At 43.4% G+C, this 18,458-nt stretch overlaps 1 protein-coding gene across 2 annotated transcripts in view; it reads left to right on the forward strand.

Annotated features, from left to right (window-relative positions):
• The window catches only part of satb2 (SATB homeobox 2), a 60,972-nt gene that overhangs the window by 8,416 nt on the left and 34,098 nt on the right, over positions 1-18,458 (forward strand). For both annotated transcript variants that reach the window (XM_072397556.1, XM_072397557.1), the window contains exons 2-3: positions 2,479-2,694; positions 5,892-6,077. In XM_072397556.1, coding sequence (XP_072253657.1) covers positions 2,523-2,694; positions 5,892-6,077 — 358 coding nt within the window. In that variant the 5' untranslated portion in view covers positions 2,479-2,522. The remainder of the gene's footprint in view (positions 1-2,478; positions 2,695-5,891; positions 6,078-18,458) is intronic.

The following is an 18,458-nucleotide window of genomic DNA, read 5'->3' on the forward strand; positions in this document are numbered from 1 at the left end:
ACAACATTGTTAGTGGTTGGATTTATTTGCAGAGGCTTTCTTTTTCTCAGCGAGCCTCACACTGTGAATTATAGCTACCAGTGTAGTCGCATTTAAACCCGCTGCTCTGCGCTCTTTGAACTTGTTTTTTCTCTTTTATTAAAACTCTACCACTCGCATTTTTGGCCTCTTTGCCTCCCACACTTTTTAATCATGCCAGAGCTAATGTCTTTAATTTATTGTTCTAAATACTTCTCAGATCGTGAGTTTATTTGCTTTTTTGTGGTGTTTTTGCTGTTGTGTAAGAATATAGAAGGTAGAGAAAAGAAGAGGAGGAGGAAGATGGAGAGAAAACACCATAAAAAAGCATCTTTTGTTCAGAGTTACGACAGCTGGAGCTGCAGAAATATTAAAGGGTGTGTGTGTGTGAGTGCAGTTTCTAATCAAGCGCCGTGGAACAATAAGCACGGATTCTCCCTCATTCGTTCTGCTGGGTTTCTGCTCAGTGTCACTCCACACTGGGAGTTTTTCCACTCCCAAACCTGCTCACGAGCTTCCATAATTTCCACACTTTCTTTAAGAAAGAGAGAAAACTCTTGTTCTGTTTTTCCACAGATAGTTTGTCATTTCTCTGTGTTCTCTGAGGGTCTCGCATGCAGGCTGATATTGTCCAGGGGCTGGTGTGTAAATAGAAAGAGTCCATTTGGCCCGACGAGCTGGCGTGAGGCTTCTGTCAGGCTACTAATGGCATTACACATATTAGACATTTGGCCGACGCTCAGTTATCAGCAGACCCACGAGGCTGTGTGCGTGGAGGTCGTTTGAGATCAAATACTGTTACCTCCTGATGTCCAGAACCTCATTTCTTTATGTTTTCCTTCCAAGCAGCCAGACGTTCTTGTAATATTTTAAAGTGGTGCTGAGCAACAGTTCTCCAGGCTTTCTGAAGGTCTTCATCATTTGTTCCCATTTCTTTAGCTGCATCTATGAAAAACAGCAAAGAAAACACAGTTTGACAGACAGAAAATAGGATTTCTGCAGCAACAAGGTGATTCCCAAAGAGCTATTAGCTGAAAACTTGGCATATCTCAGCATGGTGTGCAGTGTGTCCTTAAAACATTTGAGGAAACTGGACAAGTGGAGGACAAAAGAAGAAGTGTCAGGCCTAAAAAACTATCTACAGCAGATGAACAGGATCTGAAAGTGATGTCCTTAAGAAAGAGGAAAAAATCCAGCTGTGACCTGACAAGACCTGAGAGATGCATCTGGACCTTCAGCTGATCCATCTACTGTTGGCCCAAGCCTCATCAGAAATGGTCTCCATGGAAGGGTGGCTGTCAAGAAGCCATTCTTAAGGAAGGGAAACAGGGAGAAAAGGCTGAGCTGTGCCAAATGACACAAGAAGTGGACTGAAAATCAGTGGCAACAGGTCTTATGGAGGGATGAATCCTCCCCAGAGCCCGGACCTCAACATTATTGAAGCAGTGTGGGATCATCTGACAGAGAACGGAACAAAAGGCAGCCCACATCCAAAGAAGAGCTTTGGGATGTCCTTCAAGAAGCCTGGAGAACTATTCCTGAAGACTCCTTAAAGAAATGACAGAAAGCTTGTCTCAGAGGGTTCAGGCTGTGTTGGAGAATAAAGGAGCTCAGACCAGAGATTCACTTTAAAGCTGCTCTGAACTGCTCTTAGCTTGTATGCCGTGTTTATATTTCCTTTTGCACATGTTGCAATTAATCACTGCAGCTATTTATTTTTTTCTTTGAAATATATACAAAGAAATGAGGAGTGACTACAGTGCACCATTTTATGTAATACGAGTTTTCCTGGCAGGGAGCTGGTGCTTTGTCAAAAGAAAAAGAAAGAACTGGTTCTCAGTCAGACGCTTCATCACTTTGGCTGAAAAGAGCCGTTCAAGTAGTGTAGCTTCCCAAAACAACCCGTTTTAATGAGTGTCGGGGAATCAATTCAAGATTTTCACCCAAAAAACTCCAGTTTATCCTTGATTTCCTCATTCTTTTCTGTTTATGGGACATCGTTGCTTTGGTTGTCAGGTTCTGTTTGGTTATTTGGTTTGTGCAGCTTCATATTACCTGGAAAACAATGATAAAACTGCTAAAAACACATAAAATCATCATATTTCTAATTAAAAAAAAAGAGAAATTTGTGTAGCAGAACTTAATCAAAGTCCATCTGATTCATAAATGTGAAATAATGTGTTTTAACCCAAACTACAAACCTTTTCTAAACGTAACCGAGTAGTTTTTTTTGCCTAAACCTCACCAAAGAAGGAGTGGAAATGAAAATAAAGGGGTCTGATGAAGTGAAGTCCTCTGACTCTGACCGTGGGACAGGAGTCGGTGACTCTTCTCTATCACGACAAACCTGTGCTGGTTCAGACCAGCTGGTCTCTCTGCAGCTTCTGAGTAAAGATGACTGTAGAAAATGTGAGAAAATGACCATGTTGCACCTCTGACTCCTCTCTTTAATCCCTCCAGACTCATTCTCTCTGGCTGGAGCTCCTCTGGGGGTGTGGAGGAGGATGGAGCGAGGAAGGGAGAGTCCCATCACCCAGGACAGTCCTGAGCGGAGGGGCGGCAGCCCGGACCTCAGTGGCATCCCGCCGCCGGGCAAGAAAAGCCGGCTGGAGCTCAACGGGAGCCCCACCGGGCCCCGGGTGCGCCACAACGGAGCCCCACTGCGGCCCCTTGGAGGTAGGCATCAAGCGTTTGTGGAAATTCACTTTAAAAGCGACAGAACGGCAGCGGGTGGAAAGATGGTGAAAAACACGTTTGAAGTCAGCCACAGCCTGCTTTTAAAATGTGTTTGTGACGTGAAAAAAATAAAAACAGGATAATAATAACCGTAATTAATGAACTGCAGGCACCACTGGGCTCTCAGACCACTGAACTCTGTGAGAACGACTCTTTCCACCTCATCCAGGAGGTTTCTGAGCTCCAAACCCAAAGACAGCTCTTGGCCCTGCTGTGAGCCACATCCTGGCCACAAGTTGAGTTTGGCTCAGAGCGCCATGTTGTCGTGTGGCGGCTCTGCTGGGAGAACCTCAAGCTGTTAATCTATAAGTCAGGAGGGAACTGTATAACACAGGCTTACCAAATAAAGGAGATTGCTCCATATAAACAAGATTTATACAAGTCACTCTGGGTTATCGATCCCTGCATTCATTGTGGAAGTTCCTCGGTGTGTGTGTGAAGAACGAAGGTGGTCACGCTAAACACCGGCTTCCAAGCTTGTAAGAATGGTAAAAACTATACTTTTACCTTATATTTACAGTTATATTTGCATGTTTCAATAAGTCACTGAATCTATTTCCTGTTTTCCTGGAAATAACTAAAGAAATAACACGTTAAAAAATCACAATCGCGTTCTTTTCTGTCCATAACTCACCAGTTTTTCTGCTAATAATGACTAAAAACTCTGAAAATAAGATGCTTATTGCTCCCTGAGCCGCAAACCGGTTGAATAAAACCGTCTTTTACATTCACAGTAAGGTTGGGCTGCAGTTACAGCCCGAGTTACTGGATTTCTGTCGCAGTAAACTAAATGAAAAGGGAACTTTTTCATTTATTTTTACTAAATTATGATTCAGATTTTTAGTATTTGCCTTTTTCTGGTTAATCCATTGCATTAAAGACCAAAAACAACTGACAAACAACCCACCTGATGGTAAACTGGTGCCATGTAGAGTCTTTACAGCTTTATAATTCATACAGAAGAGATTGACTCCTTCTGATGTGGTTATTCTCTGCTGTTAGCTGCATCTTCGGTTACTTCCGGGTCAAATTCGGGAAATTTATCTTCCTCCGAATTGCTTTAATAGGATTAACGTTTGTTTTTAAGCCTGGCTGTAGTCAGGCTAACATATCATGGCTAACATGCATGTTTAAACCAGCTCTACCAGCCAGAATCTCATGAAAAAAGGTGTAAAAAGGAGGACTTATTGACTGGGATTGTTCTCTTAATGCCCAAAACTGAGCAGTTCAAGGGACTCAGTCATTGTCTGTGGAGGTTTTCCAGCTCAGAACAGTCCAGGAGGAGGCCGGACTGTGTGGGAATGAATCACGTTTTTCTTTATTATTTATTATGATGATTTCAGAACACAAAAATGCCTAATGAAACCCAGGAATATTGTGGTGTTTGATCTTGTCTTTAAGCTGGCGAAGTTTTGTCCCGAAACGTTGGAAAACAGAGGCAGGGTGGTTTATTTATTTATAGAGGTTTTATAAATCATACGGGACCAAGAGTCTGACTTTGAAGCCCAAGCAGATAAACGAGTGGCACAATAATGGAAATCGATCAATTTATTTGACATTATGTGGTTCATCCCATATAAACGTGAGCGAGAATTTATGCTGGAATATTTCTGTCAACTCTGGGACTTTTTCTTTAATAAGACAAAGACATTTCTGTGGGTTTGCACAGTTTGTGAAGACAAACCCATGTGGAGCTTTAGAGGAGGTTAACAACTCAGCGAGAGGCTCAGATTTGACCACAGGAAGAGGTGAAGAAGAAGAAAGCTCACGGATGGAGGAGGACGGGCTCTCCTGAGCAGTTGCTCTGTAATAATGACGGGATGTCTTTGAAGACAGGAAACTCGACGTGTCTCCTCCAAACCACACTGCTGCTGCAGCGGGGAGGAGGCCACACACACACCAGCTTCGGCATGCTGCGACACTCACATCCTGCCAAAACACACACGCATATCTTATTTTAATATCCCCGTACATATTAGAGGGATTAGAGGTTTGAGGCAACATCCCATCATCCAAACCAGATCATCCAGGCGGCGGGCGACTCGCAGGATCCCGAATATGAGAGCAGACAGGCGGAGGTGGAGAGGGGAGCTGGTCGCAGGGAGCCGCTCCGCGTTGACAGTTATATTTCCCTGTTGGGGGAAATTCACTTACTTGAATTGGCACGGTGCTCCGGTGTGTAATTCACTCCATGAGAGGCTGGAGGACCGGGAGTCGAGTGATTAATGAGGAGGAAATAGAAATATAGGAATTGACTGATTAAAACAACGGCTGGGGTGGAGGTGGCGGGGGGCTAATGCTGCGTGAGTGTTTGAGTGCACGTGAGCCGGGGACAGCAGGGGAACATGTGTGTGTGTGTGCTTGGTATTGTGTGGTAGCCATGTGGTGAAACTCCGTATTATTAGAGCTGGGACGCTGCCTAATGCTCTCAGTCCATCATTTCTTCAGAGGGCTTTAATTAATTGGCAGTTGACAGGTGGCCCAAAACTAAAAGCCTTTTAGGAAAAAGGAAGGATTGATATGAGCACAGGAAGCCAAGAGGAGGAATTTTTTTGGAATTAGATTCATAACGGACGCAAATACCGAGAATAGGAACAAGTATTTTGAATTTGGGCTTTATTTTAAGGTTTATTCAATCAGGTAAACTCCAGTAATTTAGAAATACTGCCTCCATGAGGGGTGAGATGACTGAAATCCTCCTTCTCTGCTGAATGCTTCTGATTATTCAGCACATTTACACGAGAAAGAACGAATGATAGTATCAGTTCAACTAAAACTCGACTTGTTATTAATAACCCGATGAAGGCAGCTGCTGTTGTCGCTCTTGAGTCTTTTGTATATTAGCTTTGCATATCTCTGAGTGGGGTCATTATTTTGAGTGCTTATCTAATAGACCGTTAAACACCTGGGATGTGAAGTGTGCATTTAACAGCACCGGCACAGGGTATGAGTTTGAATTTCTCAACATTTCAGGTGTTGCAGAATCCAACAGCTTAGAAGAAAAAGCATTAAGTGATTACAGGCTTCACTTCCAATGAAAGCAGTCCACATGTTTGCTGTCTGAGAGGGAAAATAAGACCATTTAAGACAATCCTCCCGTTGTTCTCGGCTTTAACTTTTGTGCTTTTCTTCAACAGGGCTGATGATTCCAGTTTTCTGTGTGGTGGAGCAGTCGGATGGCGGGATTCAGACAGACGGATGCGAGGGAAGGGAGGAGCATGCCGAGTTTGTGCTGGTCAGGAAGGATATTCTCTTCTCCCAGCTGGTGGAGACGGCTCTGCTGGCCCTCGGCTATTCCCACAGCTCGGCCGCTCAAGCCCACGGTCAGTCAGAAAGACAACGAACACGCCGCTACTCAATGCTCCTTTCAGTCTTTGAAAGAAAATCTTCGTCAGTCTTTCAAGTTTTACAGTTAAGTTTGATAGATAAAACTGTCACAGAGCGTTTTAAACATGGTTGGAACACAAGAGAACAGTCTCTTAAGTCTTAAGTCACTCCACATGCTCCACAAGTGTTTAACTTTGTTTTAGCTTACACAAAAATAGCCTCTTTTGACCAAAAACGGGCGAAGATAAGACCAGTGTCTTGTCTGTTTAATCTAAGCTGAGAGATAACCAACTCTTTATTAGCTTAGCATTCATTTTTCTGCCTGGAAGTAAGAAAATCCCCCTAAAAGTTCTTCTTATTCTAATTTACTAAAACAATGAGCAGTTGATTTTCTTTAACTTTGCAGAGAGCAAAGTTAGTTGTTTCCATCTGTTTTTAATCTTTATGCTAAGCTAACCATCCGTTCTGCTAGTTCCAGCTACATATTTAGCATAAAAAAACAGAAAAATGTGAATATTTCCCAAAATATTTAACAGTTTAATCTGGCTATTGCTTACTTTTTATTATTTTACTGTCATTATTTTGTCTGGAATGTAATTGAGCTAAGATATAACCGAGTGCAAGTTAGCTTAGCTTAGCATTAAATAACACAAAATAGAGGGGAAGTGTTAGCCTGGCTCTGCCGGGAGGTGATAAAAAACCACCTGAAAGTATTTTAATTCTTACTTATTAATGTGCCAGACATGGATTGTCTTCATCTTTTTACACATGTAGTTTCTACAAGCATCCGGTATTCATGCTAAGCTAACCAGCTGCTGGCCACATTCAACCATGTTCATACTAAAAACTCACAGCAAATACAGATTATTTCCCTAAATATCAAACTGTGCCTGGTCTATTGCTAACTTTTAGCTTTCTCTTTAATAAAGAAGAAGTTGTAAAGTTCAACAACTACTTTGGAAGTTATTTTTAGTTTTTTTTTAATAGAAACAGTCCAGAATTTTAGCTCTTAAAAAACAAACTTATCTTACTGAGAATTGGACACAAATATCTATATTTTGCCTGTAAGATATGACCAAATACTTGTTAGCTTAGCATAAATACGGCAAACAGCTATAGCTCTGCCAAAAGATAACAAAATCCACCTTAAAAGAAGCACTTTTAATTCTTACCGATCAAAATTCTCTACAGTGTCTCGATATGTTTCCAGTGTTTATGCTAAGATAAGCTAAACCAGCTGCTTGCTCAAGCTACATATTTATCCTAAATACTCACAGCAAAAACAGATTATTTCTTAACTCACTTTTTGTTTTAACTGATTATCTGAGGGCTTTGTCATGCTTTTAGCTCTGCCTTTAATAAAACGCTGTAACATAAATATACCTCATGAAAACAGATGAGAGACTGATGTGTCTGATAAATAAATAAGAAAATGAGTTGAGTGCATAGTTAATTTAATTTCCCAAACTGGAAGAAATTAGGGCTAACTGGAGACAATTCAGTATGACAAAAAAAACTTCAGTGAAACCTCTGACAGACGGTCCGAAGACACCCAAGTGAACATAGCTGAGCATTTAGCAGCAAGGGCGGTGACAAATTCAGGGAAACATTAAGCCTGGCAGAAAGATATTTGCCTCTTTATGTTGGTTTGACACGTTTAATCAAGACTGAATTAACAGTTTCAAGCAGTCAAGTGCTTTTCTGAGTGTAAAATACGCACCTATTCAGATATCTGAGGAGAAAACTGGGTCTGAAGTGGCGTTTTCAGAGCAGACGCTGTACTGTTACAGTGGCAATAAGCACAAGAATGCTTCAAAAACACAACAGAGACACAGACAGAGCCTGTAAAAGTCATTAAAGACACTACAAAGAGCAGGGCAGGAATGTCCCCGCAGGACAGAAATACACTGTGTGGAGTATGTGTGAGAATGTTTATGAAGCAGAGAAAAAGAAAAACTCTGTAATTTATTGTTGCACACATGGTAGTCATTGCAGCAGGACAGTGTCATTTACTGCTGTCTTCTCTCAAGTATGCAGAATATTCCATCTGGAGAAGTTGCCTCACATCGATATAAAATGGTAACAACAGAGAAACGAGGAGCGACGCGGCTCTTGCAATAGACTGAAAATGGTGGGAGATCCCCATATGTTTGGTGTGTGTCATCCAAACGCGACCTTGTCTGAGATGTTGAGAGCAGTTTGGATGTGGGGACACAGAAAAATCTGGTCATGCAAATCTCTCTACACATGATACACTGTAGGGGGCAAAGGTTCAGGCTTTTCCTTTAATTTATCACCTGTTGTATGTTGTTTTTGTTACCCCAGGTAATCCCTTTATTGCCTCAAGGCCTTTGGCTCTTATCAGTCTGCCAGCCCACCTGAAACAAGCGGTGCACACCCAGCCTCCACCTCTGCAGCTTTAGACGACTTTATATCAATCAGTACTAATGGTTGAAGGAGAACAAAACGGAGAGATTCATCTCTGACAGCCAGCATTAAGGCTTTAACTAAAAAAACGCTGCTTATTTCATCGTTATCGTTTCATCTCTGCGGTAAAATCAAAACCTCACTGCAGACACTTAAGTGTGGTGATCTGATTCATGACAGAAAGAACCTTTAACACATGGATGGAAATCAACAGTTCTTTGGTTAAAGTCACCACACCAACGTACGATGGCTTTATCACAGGTGTTTTCCTGTTTTAAAAGGGGAAAACATCCACTTTAGAAGGCTGGAGTTTGACTTATAAGCACGATTATCCTCCAAGAGACAAGAGAGCATCTCCTGTCCAAGCCGGTACTTTCAGTCTAAACTTTGCCTTTTGTTTTCAGTCGCTGGTCTCTCAGTAAAATACACAAACATGATTCAATTAACTCGAATTAAATAAAAGTACAGCTATATTCTTATTGTCTGTGTGTTGCAGATAATTCCTTCGTACTCCTGCTTACATGGAGTTCAGCTGCTACATTTGTGCCCATCCTAAATCTTAATTATATCCATTTCCCAGAAAACATTCTGCTCATTCATCTCTTCTGCACTGAATCCCAACATTGTTAATGTTGCCAGGTCTTTAGGCGAAAACAAGCAACCCGATCTATGAAAACAAGCTCATAATAAGCAAACCTGGCAACCCTGGAGCCTAAAACATGTGTTGTAGAGCAATATGTGTGTTATCCCAGCAGATAAACGCGTGTATAGAGCAGCTAAAATCATTATACTCCTCATAAACTTAATTAAGTCTTGACCTTATTCAGGTCACCTAACAGTGTCTTATTCAGAGAAATATCAGATAATGTTACCTTTAAAATAAACAATCATATTACAGGATTACTGCCATTAAAAAGTAATTAGTTAAGTTATAACATTACTCTCTTTTTACCACATTCGAACACCCTTTGCAGCACTTTGCACCTCATTACAACGCCTGCTGTGTGGTTTAAACCCTGAAGCCCTGCAGTCTAACAACAGCAATGACAGCTCCTTATTAACTATTACGTTTACCGATAACCATAAAAACTGAGTGTGCATGTAGTTTAACTCCTTTTAGGGAATTTATCTAAGATCTTACAGAAAGATGGTGGCTCTGCAGCTGTTGGCAGCGCCTCCTTCACCACATAACCAGCAACATGCTCATTAAGAGTGGCAGCTTTAACGTTCTTTAGTGAGATTCATCTGTGTTTGATAGGTGCTTCTTCCAATCCGGGAAAGAGCGAAAATATCACCAGTAACGGCCTGCTTATGTGAGAAAGTAGTAACAGGGTATTTGAATCGCAAAACTCACCCGAAACATACCACAAAAGAGTAATCTGAGCAGTGACGGCTTGTGGTGACATTGAATGGGGGGGCTAAAGTATTATAAAAGCCAAGTAGTTGTATTTCAACATAAAAGGTGTCCTGTTAGAAAGTTTAAACTATCCCAACAGCACGGGCCTTTTCAACAAACCACTATTTAGAAGAATGCACTGATGGAAAATATACCATCTATCATCTCTCTGGAAATACAAATACTTTCACACCATAAAAGGTTTTAAAAAAGGGTCAAACCAGACTTATAGCCGATTGCAATTAGCTTTGGAACACAATAATCCAAACATCAGCACAAAACTAAAATAGTAACTCCAGAAAAACACTCCAGAAAGACGTTAAGAGAGCCTTAAAAGAAATACTCCACAAAATGTGCCATCTGTGTGACATGAATGGGGGGGTCTACCTTATTTGAAGAGAAGCTTCAAGAGGCCGTTAGCCGTTAGCCATTAGCCATTAGCCTTTCTAACGTTAGCCGTTAGTCTTTCTCTCAAACCAAGTTACACAAAAGCTACGATTCTGGCGCTTTTCTTTCTGTGTAATTTGGATATCCTTTGGATGATGTGCCCCTACTTTTTTCACCTGAGGACATTGAAGAAAACGGATTTGAAAGTAAATAATCCACTTCGTTAACGCCAATGCCTGCCATTGTCAAAGTTGCGCCCTACACAAGCAATCAAGTAGAGTCGTCTGTGATTGGCCCAAATCTGCTGGCTTTGGGCTGTACAGATTTAGCCCAAATAAGCAGCAAATGGAGGGGTTTCAGTTCAGATTTTGATCTGCCTCTGATCAAAAATTTAAAAACAATTTGTTTAAAGTTTTTATTGAATAATGTAGGGAGGGCTGAGCCCTGTTAGCCCAATTATACCAACTGTCCCTGAATCTGAATACTGTAACATGTTGTAACGCATCACCGCAGCACTCATTCAGAGTAAGGGCTTAATATGATTATTAAGATTATGATTAATACTCTATAGGTTTAACCCTTTAAGTGGCAGGTTTTTCTAAAAGAAAACTTTACATTTTGACTACGAGATTTAAAAAATCTGCAACCTGAGCGGTTAAAGAGTTAAAGGGAAACAGTAAACCCATCACTTTCCATCCGTCTGACAGTGAAGCTTCCCCCTCTGAGTCCTCATCAGCAAAGATTTTAACCAAACCAAAAACCTTTAGATTTATTCTCCATTATTCTCACCCAGACATCTTGGATACAAACACAGGTTTGACATAATGACCGCCACAGAAACGGCGTTTCACTTTATTCACTTCCTCATCAGTTTACTCAAACTTTTTTAACCTGAAGGCCCCCGAATTCAGGGACGTAATTCGAATGTCTGCCATGCAGTGGTAGCGAGTAGAAACAAGATTTGTTGTTCTAGTCGGGACTTATAACCTGTTTTATTCAGAGTTGTTGCTAATTCTGCGGTTAAATGGTTTGGTGAAGGTAAGAAAATCAGGGAAACGTCTGCATGACCCTGTGGGAAGGTGCCGCATCGCTCGATTTCTGTTTAGTTTGCCTTTAAACTTTCCTCTCGAGGTAAAATAAGCTGCTGTTTGTTCAAACATGTGCACACCAACAGTGTCCTCAGCCAGGTCAATCAAATACCAGCAGGTGGAGCTTCCACTGTGTAAATCCAACAAGACAAAGCTTCATTTGCACTTTTGGGTGTTATTTCTACCACTTAGTTGAGATTTTATAATGTAAAAAACACTCAAAAACTGTCTAAAGAGAAAAGAAACGAGAGTCTTCTGACATCCAGACATGAATGAATTTAAACATCTGTCTCAGATATTAGACTGACCCCCTCCCAGCTTCAACCGGCTATACAAAACTGACTCAATCCAACAGGATTCTGGTCTATTTTACCTCAAAATCAAGTCTTTATCAGTTGAATTTAACCTGTAACGATGCTTCACCTTTTGGGGTAAAGTTTCCATTCTCAGCAGCTACTTTTCTGAGCAAAAACAACACAAATTAACCCAAAATCGAGTCACTATCAGAACATTGTGACTAGAAATGGGACAGAAGAAGAAGTAATCAATTTCATGCTGAAAATCCCTAAAACTGGGGCCACTAAAACGATCATTTAGAGGATTTAGGCTGAAACAGCAGTGTGTGGTTGAACTGCTTGATGGTTTTATAATCTCAGATGTTAACCAAACGCCATCTTTTTGTCCTTAACGTGAGAACAAAAACATCCTTCTTGGGAGCCGTTTCTGCTGCTGGTTGTAAAACTCAGAGCTGCAGTTAACAGCCTGTTAAAGCGAGTAAGAAAAACAAACAGTGAGACGCACTTTATCCTACACGATGGCCTTAAACAGCCCCCTGAACGGTATGGTGAGGGTTTGCTACGCTCTGCAGATGAATGCCATTAGCCTCGGTGTTGGGGGAGGTCTCCGTCTGTCGGATCAGTGGGTGGAAAACAGCGAGCCGCACCGTCCCGCCGTCCACATCAATGCCCCAGACCAGGGCCTTCAAAGGGACATCGCAGCTCGGAGAGCCCACTCCAGGAACCTTGGCGTGCATGTGCACACACTTAGGAACTCTGTTTAACCCATGCAGCCGTGCATTTGCACACAGAAACCCTCGAGTGGAGTAGCAGTTTCACAGACAAGGCACTCAAACACACTCTCTTCTCCTGAGCTTCTCTCAAATGAATACGTTTTGTTTTTTAAAACAAGCGTTTATGTTAAATGAATAATTTCTGGCTTAAATTATACATTTTTCCCCTGTGGTTCACGACCAAAATTACACAGAGTCCCAGCTATTTTCTCCCTGTTTGAATTGTGTCCTGCATTCTTGTGTCCCAGCGATGTATTTAAAGGACCACGGCCTTTCTTTAATTAGCTCAGCCCAGTAATTAACTGGAAGATATTGTTTATTTGAATTATAAGGGTTTGAAAGCTTTTATAGAATGGATGGGAGCAGACCTGTACTTTACGGCTTTAGACAGCGAACGGTTAACGGTGCCACGTCTAAGAGGACATAAAGGGTCAGTTCTGCGGATCAGGAGGTCAGCGGACATCTGAGCGTAGACATGGCGTCTTCGCCATCTGCTCAAAGCTAGATTTACTCTTCAAAACACGATTTGTTGGTTTATTTTTAAGTCTGTAATGAGCCTCCATTCATAGAGTTTTCTGATAATCTGATAATCCAGAAGTTTTAGCTTCTGAAATATAACAAGGATCATTTTATCGTGCCAGAAAAGGGGCGTAATTCAGAGTACTGAGAAGCGAGTGGAGACTCTGTCCGCACTAAAGCTAAAGCTAAAGCTACTGACCTGCCCAGTGACACTAAACCAGCTGCTGACCTGCCCAGTGACACTAAACCAGCTGCTGACCTGCCCAGTGACACTAAACCAGCTGCTGACCTGCCCAGTGACACTAAACCAGTGACAGTAAACCAGCTGCTGACCTACCCAGTGACACTAAACCAGTGACAGTAAACCAGCTGCTGACCTACCCAGTGACACTAAACCAGCTGCTGACCTGCCCAGTGACACTAAACCAGTGACAGTAAACCAGCTGCAGACCTGCCCAGTGACACTAAACCAGCTGCTGACCTGCCCAGTGACACTAAACCAGTGACAGTAAACCAGCTGCTGACCTACCCAGTGACACTAAACCAGCTGCTGACCTGCCCAGTGACACTAAACCAGCTGCAGACCTGCCCAGTGACACTAAACCAGCTGCTGACCTGCCCAGTGACACTAAACCAGCTGCTGACCTGCCCAGTGACACTAAACCAGCTGCTGACCTGCCCAGTGACACTAAACCAGCTGCAGACCTGCCCAGTGACACTAAACCAGCTGCTGACCTGCCCAGTGACACTAAACCAGCTGCAGACCTGCCCAGTGACACTAAACCAGCTGCTGACCTGCCCAGTGACACTAAACCAGCTGCAGACCTGCCCAGTGACACTAAACCAGCTGCTGACCTGCCCAGTGACACTAAACCAGCTGCTGACCTGCCCAGTGACACTAAACCAGCTGCTGACCTGCCCAGTGACACTAAACCAGCTGCTGACCTGCCCAGTGACACTAAACCAGCTGCTGACCTGCCCAGTGACACTAAACCAGCTGCTGACCTGCCCAGTGACACTAAACCAGCTGCTGACCTGCCCAGTGACACTAAACCAGCTGCTGACCTGCCCAGTGACACTAAACCAGCTGCTGACCTGCCCAGTGACACTAAACCAGTGACACTAAACCAGCAGCTGACCTGCCCAGTGACACTAAACCAGCTGCTGACCTGCCCAGTGACACTAAACCAGCTGCTGACCTGCCCAGTGACACTAAACCAGCTGCTGACCTGCCCAGTGACACTAAACCAGTGACACTAAACCAGCAGCTGACCTGCCCAGTGACACTAAACCAGCTGCTGACCTGCCCAGTGACACTAAACCAGCTGCTGACCTGCCCAGTGACACTAAACCAGCTGCTGACCTGCCCAGTGACACTAAACCAGTGACACTAAACCAGTGACACTAAACCAGTGACACTAAAGCAGCTGCTGACCTGCCCAGTGACACTAAACCAGTGACACTAAACCAGCTGCTCACCTGCCCAGTGACACTAAACCAGCTGCTGACCTGCCCAGTGACACTAAACCAGTGACACTAAACCAGTGACACTAAACCAGTGACACTAAAGCAGCTGCTGACCTGCCCAGTGACACTAAACCAGTGACACTAAACCAGCTGCTGACCTGCCCAGTGACACTAAACCAGCTGCTGACCTGCCCAGTGACACTAAACCAGCTGCTGACCTGCCCAGTGACACTAAACCAGCTGCTGACCTGCCCAGTGGAAACCGGTCTCGATGGATTAGTCTTTCTAACTTCTAAACATCGTGCGTATTCGGGCCTCCTCTGCGCTGCTGCGCTGCAAACATCTGTACCTGTTGTGGTGCTTTGCTGCCACCTGGGGGCAGTCTCTTTTAATTTCTGGAACAATCTGAGCAAAGATTTGCTTTGTGGCGGAAAGAAACCGTTAAAATGAGCAGATCGGTTCTTTATTCTGCGTTCTGTCTGTGGTGAAACCTGCTGTGACGGGGCTCAGTTTAACCTCCAACCAGTCAATTGGTTCATCGTTTTTTAAGGACTGCACCCATCTGCATCGACTCATCGCTCAAAATCCTTCCCTGTGATGGCGTGAGAGCAGATGGATGCAGCAGCAAGCTTCTCCATCAGCTACTGGATGGACGGGACTGAAAGTCAGACAATGTCTGCACCACTGTGGTCAAAACCAGCCCCTAAATCTGCACCGAATCCTTATTAGGCTCCTTAAAAATGCTGCAGAAATATCCCAGAAATTGAAGGCGTTTGATGTAATAAATTGATGATCAAAACCGATGCCGCAGAGGCTGAGAAATGGTGGCTGTTGTCACTGAAGGGGGCTGAGATCCACAGCAGCTGGAGCCTCATCAGTCACACAGTCCCTTTCAGACTTCTGCTACTTGTTAGTGACAGTTTCCCACGAACAAGAGTTAAATCAATAAGTGTTTCACCATTTCTCCTTGATGAGTCCGCAGAATGTGTGAATCTGGACTTCTAAAGACTCCCCGTCAGCGGAAATATGGACCTCGGATGTTTGAGCTTCGCTGTTTTGTGCTTAAACTCCAGTTTATAATATTTCTCTGAGCGTAGAAAGTGTTGCCAGGTGGGAAATGTAGTATTATGGTACCAGAGACATTAAATCATCGTATTTTGAGGGAAATTATCGTACATAACCAAAATAACACGTCTTTTGAGTCGCTTTAGTCACTCTGAATGGAGTCTAACAGACTCACACTAAATGGGGGATAAATGTCCCCGTAAACAAAGACTAAGGTGGAACTAATGAGCCAAATCATGAGGCCTGGAGGCCACCTGCTGTGCAAACGCAGCACGTCACATGGAAATGGAAACGCGTTCAGGGACAGTTGCAGGCTGATTACAACCGATTTTATTTGGGATTATTGATCGTACTCAGGGCAAACTTATCGTGCCGATACGATAATTATCGCACACCTGGCAACACTGGTCTGAGCTCGCATGAGATGGGAGTTTAGGGCGAGGCCCCCTGAGGTGGATTTGTGACATCACAACCAGCTTGGTAGCCAATCGGGGATCAATAGACGACCTTTGTTGTGTGTTTTGTGGAGATAGAAGCACAAACAATGAAAGAAAGAACTCTGAGGTTGCATCCAGGGGTTAAACTTTTGAAGTGATAAATATTTATAGAAGCGTGTGTGTGGTTGTTTGTCTCTGTGTGGCCCTGTGATGGACTGGCGACCTGTCCAGGGTGCACCCGCTGACCCCCGCTGACCCCCGACAGGCTCCAGCCCCCCCGCGACCCTACCGACAGATTCAGTGGGTTTAGAAAATGGATGGATGGAAATATTTATATCAATAAAATATATGAGAGAGTTGAAGCAAAGAATGACAAACTGATGAAGACGTGACAGGGATGAGTCAGATGCACGGGGTTTCCCTGGGTGTTTGCCAGGGGTGGATCCTGGAACCAGTTTGGAGGCGGCTCCGCATGCACGGGATTACTGCGCGCACGAGTGTTGGTGCGAGGAGTCGGAGACATCAGTGTGGGCTCGCAGACATGAGCCAAGCCGCCAAGCCGCCACATGAAAGCTCGTCTCCGGGAGGTGGAATTTTAATGTGGAAATGGGAACAATGATTTCTACTTTTAAAAGTGCACAAGAGGCAGATCCCATCGAAGAGCAGACCAAGAATGATGGATCAATTATTAATGCATCACGCTGCGAGCGTGAGTGTGCGTGTTCGCACGCGAGCCGGCACATGTCCACCGCTCTGTGTGCTGTCATGTGTCCGCAGCGACTTGCTGTTTGTCTGCTTATTCAACCGTTCGTTTCCACCCAACTTGGCATTAGTTTTATTTTCAGATGTGCAGATGCTGCACGGTGGAGGGAGAGAGAGAGAAATAAAGAGGAGAGCAGCAGCAGGAGGAAGAGTTTCAGTGTTTGTATGTCTTAAACTGACATAAACTCCTCTTTTGGGTGTAGAATTTACGTCTCATCTGTTTGTAAATGGCTGAATGTGCGCGATCACGGCTGCATTATTAATAAATTGTGTTGGTTTAGTGCTTCTCTGTGTTCTACTTTTCCACGGATTTTGCAAAATAAGTGACTTTGCTTCCTGTTTGCAGACCAAAGGCTTCACGTTTTCATTTGGCTGTAACTGTAACTGACCATCTTAGCTGCTTGTTCTGGTTCTGTTTGGGTTCTCGAATGTCTCCATGGTGGTCTGAGGTTCCTCTTGGGTTCCTCTCCGCCCTGAGGGGGCGCAGTCCGTTCTCTACATGGTGTTTTAATGATGCCGCCTCTGCATGACCAAATAATTAAGAACACAGCTCGGTCTGAGTGGAAACAAAGATACAACCGAGCTGTAAACACAGCGAAAGAAGGAGATCAGAGGCAGAGAAGGAGATGTGGAGGACAGAGCGAGACTTCTCTGGATCTCATTTAGAGGAGAGTAATGCGATTAGCTTTGTTTAGGTTTCACAGCTCCAGCCAGTCCTCATGAAAAACCCCAGTGTGTCAACCTGTGTTCTGCTGTGTAAAGGTCAAATGCACGTCTGTGTTTGGGTCTATTATTTTGGATATTTTCATGCAAATATTCCACCTATATTTCTGTTTTCTGTCTGTGATTTTTTTTGGATGATTTCTGGAGGCTGACACCAGATTATTACAACACTCCACATGCAGCTGAAATCCAGTTCAAGCCGCCCTCGGGCAGAACTGGCTGCAGAAACACTTGCAGAGTGATTTTTACTTTTGTGTCTCATCAAAACTACAAATCAGTGGCCAAAATGCACACTTTGGGTCTGAGTCAGGTGTAAAAAAGAATGAAAAAGAATATTTATCGGTAGAAATCTGTCTTATCGCGTGTGCACGGTTGCGTTTAACTTAGTCACATGTTTACATACCACAGTGTTCTTGTTGCTAAAGGAGTGCCTCAGGAAGCAGATCCAGATAAGACCTGATCCAGAGTGAAATCTTTACATGTGCAGCACAAGATGCTCCAGAAACACAATGTAAACCCTGCATCCAGTGCTCTGAGCCGCTCATAGGAAAGTTTCTTAAGTGGGATGATTTAAGAGCATGGATAGCTCTTACTAATCCAATGAAAAGGCTCAGAGATAACTGAGCTGGTTCTGGTTCTAACCAATCACATCATATGTTTACAGCAGGCTGAAAGGCATCAGCTGCTGGGGCCGAAGCAGGAAGGAAAGCCGCCAAAAAGAACAATAATGCATCAGTTAATAAGCTCGCTGATGTCATTAAAGCACGGGAAGGTCTGCCAGTTAAAGAATGTGCTGCAGGTGTATTTTCAGGATGTAACCTGGAGGTTTAAACTGCTTCTGGCATTCATAACAGTCACTGGGCTTAGTGGCAAATTGTCAGGATGGGTTTTATTTTTCTCAGGGTTGAATATTATTTTTCGGATGGATTTAGATATTAATCTCCAGGCATGATTTCATATAAGGCAAGTTTATTTTATAGCACAATTCAACAAGAAGGTGATTCAAAGTGCTTTACAGAGACATTAAAACAGAAGAA

Source organism: Leuresthes tenuis, unplaced genomic scaffold (assembly GCF_036924035.1).
Source record: "Leuresthes tenuis unplaced genomic scaffold, fLeuTen1.0.hap1 SCAF_12, whole genome shotgun sequence".
In the NCBI taxonomy this organism is placed as follows: Eukaryota; Metazoa; Chordata; class Actinopteri; order Atheriniformes; family Atherinopsidae; genus Leuresthes; species Leuresthes tenuis.